The 4,962-nt window shown below is 35.4% G+C and overlaps 1 protein-coding gene across 1 annotated transcript in view; it reads left to right on the top strand.

The window, feature by feature from the left end:
* Window positions 1-485: 485 nt before the first annotated feature.
* USP33 (ubiquitin specific peptidase 33) overlaps window positions 486-4,962 on the top strand; it is a 36,675-nt gene continuing 32,198 nt past the window's right edge. Inside the window, exons 1-3 of the mRNA XM_010134177.1 lie at window positions 486-587; window positions 1,617-1,670; window positions 3,755-3,817. Coding sequence (XP_010132479.1) covers window positions 507-587; window positions 1,617-1,670; window positions 3,755-3,817 — 198 coding nt within the window. The 5' untranslated portion in view covers window positions 486-506. The remainder of the gene's footprint in view (window positions 588-1,616; window positions 1,671-3,754; window positions 3,818-4,962) is intronic.

Below are 4,962 nucleotides of genomic sequence, written 5' to 3'. Positions count from 1 at the left end.
AAAGTTTCCTTCTCTTTTGACAAGCAAGTCATGTGCTCCTGCATCTTAGCCTTCATAGCTTCAGTACACTTCATCAGTGTTGCATAAAATCCCTTTCCAGAATATATGGCCAAGTAGCCACCATCAGTTCTGGGCAGGCTTGAAAACTGTAGTTTTTATGTCATTGGGGCTCCATGATAGAGGCCAGGAAGTTAAATAGTTAATCCAAACCGGCTCTGCTCCACCTAGGATTCTATTAGTTTGTGCCCTGGAAGTGGGAGGATTTTGTTTTAAAAGTCATCTGGGTTTAATTTGGACTATTGGATTTGCTTACTGTTAATGAAGTTTATACTAGCTTACTTTAAAAAAGCACATTCCTTTAGAAGTTATGTATATGTTACTAGATATCTAATATTGCTGCCTGCTGTAAGGAATTGTGTTTTTACTCATTCTTGATTCTGTTGACAAACGATTCCCCGGTCTTGAATAATCCTGGCTACAGGATCTCAGAAAACACGGCTCCTGAAATGTCATCGCCTGACAGAAATTGCCCACACTTGGAATCAGTTGGAGAAATAACAAAAGAGGAACTGATACAGAAATCCCATGTGAGTTGTAGCAGCTTACTTTCTTCTTATCGCAGTTAGCTCTGGTCACTTATTTTAGCTACGTATCTTATGTATTGTAAGATGCAGTTACGTGTTAAGCATTGTTAAAATCTTCTACACTGGAATAGTAAGGTTTAAATGAAGTGCAGGAAGAATTATGGACTTGATGAAACTGAAAAACTATTTTTCGGTATTTAACACTTGAAGAGTAGCTTTCCCAGCAGGGTTTTCCAAAGGAAGTGGTGTTTTAACGGAAGTATGGGTTAGAAGAGTTAGCATTAACACCAAGCTGAACTTTATTTTCAGACGCTCATTGTAGCAGTTACTTGAAATGTTAATGTAATACAGTATAACTTATGACTCCAGGTGGAAAATGTGACAAAGAAATTTATGCTGAACTTCTTGGATAACAGATCGGGTTTTGATGAAGACCCAGTCTGAGAAACTGCCCCTACCTGAACTCTTGGCTTCCAGCTAGTATTAATAAATGGAGCAAAAAAAGAGCTTGTAGCTCTGTAGTGGCCAGGAGGTGATGAAAGGCCAAACTTTTCCTGTCCGTGGTGTTAAATTTATCTGAAAAGTGTAACAGTTAATTTGCTGCTGAGGGCTATAACATTTCTCTTAATGCTGCATCTTTTTTTGTAGATGGTAATATTGATAGTCTGTAAATAGGAACATGCAGTTATTACAAGTTCTATCACTTCCATGTCTTTCCTGTAAATTTAATATAAAAAGAACAATTTTAAGTATTTTTATAATGAAGTGACATGTTTATGCTTTATTTAGAAGAGCATTTTTTGGTTTAAGATGAAAACTTAGAGATCCAAGGTTTACTAGAAAAATAAACTTATCGCAAGATTATGTGAAACAAAACAATAAAAATTGGATCCATTATCAACGCATACTTTTTTGTCTTAAAATTATTCAGCTGCTACTGAGCTTTACAGTATTTCTTCCTGTTTTGTCTCAAAGTTGGTTTTCTGGTGAAAGTAAAATAGAATACATTGCTTGTGTGTTTAACTTTAATAGAGCACATGTCAGGACTGTAAAGTCAGAGGACCCAACCTCTGGGCATGCTTAGAGGTAAGTTGTTCTATTGTTCCTTAGTAGGGTCCTTTTGTAGTAATCTGTAGATAAAGTTGATAGTATTTTTTTCGAAGAAACAACTATAATGAAGTTCTTTGCAAGTAGTTTCACTAGGTTACTATTTAAAGGAAAACCTCGTGTGCAGTTTTCTGTTTACAAAAATTATTTACCCTCTATCAGGTACATAATTATTGTAATTTAAGAATACTGTGTTTAAAATGAGATTCTTTTTGAGAAGCAGCTAGCATATTCAGGTTTCTTCTTGAGTTAGGGTATTTTTTTCAGCTCTTAAGATTTTTTTTTTTTAATCTTTTCCCCAGGCCTGTGGATCTGAAAAATATATCTTTCCTGAATTAAGTTACTTTTTATAAGCCTCTCTTAGCATTTGTGGTAAAAACATCTAGTATAATGCTGTCTTTTTACAGCATAGAAATATGTATTCTAACTTACCTTATTCTTAAGCAAAACAAATAATAAAACTCATTTTGAAACTTGTGGCTTGTATAAACATTCTTCAGACTTGTAAGAATTTTGTACAGTCTTTACCCTGGATATAGTTTTTTCTTAAATATGCTTCTGCTTTGCTGTTCTTGCTGTCTACAAAAAATCGTTTTCAGTGTGTTTAAAATAAAACAGGCTCTGAAAATGTTGCTTCTGAATGATCTATGACACCAACAAGAAAGTATGTAACTAATTTAGTTTTTAAAATGTCTCTTGAGTTGTTCAGACATGCAGCTGTTTCCAGAGATTGAAATTTTGCTCTATAGACTCGACTTTGTTCCTTGGCAACTTACTGCCTAAGTTGTGTCAGGAAAGTATCTAGGCTGAGATGCCAACCTTTAGGTGTATGTATGAGTATTTTTTAAAAATCCCCTTCACTAGTTTCCTTTTAAGTGAATTATGGTAGCAATTAAGAGATCAGATTATTTTGTTCCTTCTATCGGTAAGATACAGAAATGAAGAAGGAAAGAAACAGTGTTCAGTGTCTTTTTGTTAGATAGCTTGAACTCTAATTACATGTAAAAACCCTCTTGGGAGTAGAAGGGAGGTGTTCAGGGATGCATCAGCCTGGCAGGTGGGGAAGTGCTGTGAGGCTTAAAATGTGGGGATTTTTATTTCTCAGTTAAAGCTCTGAAACTGTTATTAAAAACCTCAATTTCGTACCAACATTTCCATAGGAGAGTTTTGTAATTGCAGTAGGACACTTAGCATCATGCTGTGATGTGTCTCCTCTTGGATGAATTGGCATCTTGCCTTCACCTTTCTCAGTAGAAAGACATGGTGAGATCCCAGCATGTTAACTACCTGTAACTTAACAAATATCTGTGATTATCTAATGTAGAAAATTGACTGCGTTCAGCTGCTACTTGATTGTATAAATTAATGTGCTCAAAGAGTTATGCAGATAACATGCTGAACCCTCTTATGTGGTTGTCTTGACTCATGCAAATAAGGATTAACGAAAATTGCTTGAAGATTGGCAGCTGCAAGATTCCGCACTCAGCCAAATATGTTTTGCAATTAGCACAATTAAAATGGACGATTATTTTGCATGTAATAACTAGAATGTAGTAAGCACTTAAGTGTTTCCAGCACTATATGGTTAAAGGTGAAAGTACTAATTAATTGTGAAGTAATACTCTGATAAATAGGCACTGCAGTTAGGGACATAGAGACATTTTTCTACAAGTTGTCATGTTCCAAGGCTGTTTCAATTCAGTATTTTAGACACTGGGCTAACTTCATGTTTTCTGTAGCATCTCTACCAAACAATTAATTTAAAAATATATATATTGACTTAATCTGAATAAATATATCAAAATGCCCCCAAAATCCTGTTCCAAACACATTAAATATCTGACACTGTCTACCAGTGAGAGGAGTTGAGTTAAATCTTGCAGCATTCCTATTTGCTTTAGGTGATACTTATTTTAACACGTACTGTGCATGTCTCTTGGTTTGTGTAGAACTCTGCAAGTTTGAAATCTGAGTGAATTTTAAAGGAACTAGCAGTATAGTCCTACTCTGTCAACCTGTTTGACACCACTTTTGAGTTTTCTTCTTCATATCTTGCTCAACAGAACAGATGTACATATGTCGGCTGTGGTGAATCCCATGTTGATCACAGTACCACCCATTCCCAGGTATGTGTTTTTGCTAGTAATACAGTTACATGAAGCAATGAGGTAGAGTTAGAGAACTTTTTTTACTCATTTTAGTGAAGTCAATAACCTCTTGTTAACATAACGGTTTGGAAGTTTGATTAGCTGTGATAGTTTTTCATCTATAGAAGCAGGTCTTAGATATGTGAGTTTACACTCTTTGTGCAGCTGCATAATTTTTTATGTAATTCTGACATTTTCGTGCTCCTTTAAAATACAAGGTGAATACAAAAAGAAAAAGCCCAACAATTGCTGATTATTATCAAGGTGCATGGGCAAAAGACTTCTTGAGTACTTTGGCTTATATGTAGCATTTCACTGCTTCGGTTTAACTTTTTAGGGTTGTTACTGCCTGATGAGTAAGAGGATGGAAGTTGGGTAGCAATGATGAGAGCTAACAGGTATAAGATGCAAAGTACAGATTATCAGAAGCAGGTGCTTTGTTTCAGCATTGTGCTCCAGCTCTGTAGCAGTGGAGTGTGTGCACTGCGTTCCTCAGCATGCCAAGTTCTGGCAAGGTTGGACAGCCTGAGTCCATCTGTTGGGTCTTAAACTCATTGTCTGTTCTGTACACACACATGTGCAAGTGGAGCACTTGCCAAAATGAAGCAAATGAGATATATCATTCTCTCTTAACAAATATAATGGGGACAGAAGGATGGCAGTTTTATAAACGTGTCATGTCAGAATTGCTGACTTTCTGATTAAATGAAATTCTTGCCACCAATTTACAGTTAATCTGTCAGAAAATGCGTATAAGGTTTCACACTGAGCAGTTTTTGGTTCCTAAAAATACTAAGAAAAAATAAACAAACCCTGGTGAATATTAAAATGAACAATTAGTATATACCAGGATTTTACAAGAAGTACCAGCACTCCTGATCTTGTTTTTTTAACCGAGGCCTTGAGAGGAGTATGTATTTATACAACTCAATAGTGCATTGATATAAATCTATATAAATAAGTATTTTTTCAAGCTATTTAAGCTGAATCACAGTTCTAAAGCCTTTACAATATATGTACATATATATATATGAGCTGCTTGTAGAGCAATAGAGGAACAGATGGTCCATTAATTTCTTGCCTACAATTTTAGAGCTCTTGGCTTTCTACAGTAGTTCATTCCT

This window comes from Buceros rhinoceros, unplaced genomic scaffold (genome assembly GCF_000710305.1).
Source record: "Buceros rhinoceros silvestris isolate BGI_N320 unplaced genomic scaffold, ASM71030v1 scaffold14204, whole genome shotgun sequence".
Lineage (NCBI taxonomy): Eukaryota > Metazoa > Chordata > Aves > Bucerotiformes > Bucerotidae > Buceros > Buceros rhinoceros.
Note: the sequence above shows the minus strand (reverse complement) of the source record. Positions and strands in the feature narration are given on the sequence as shown.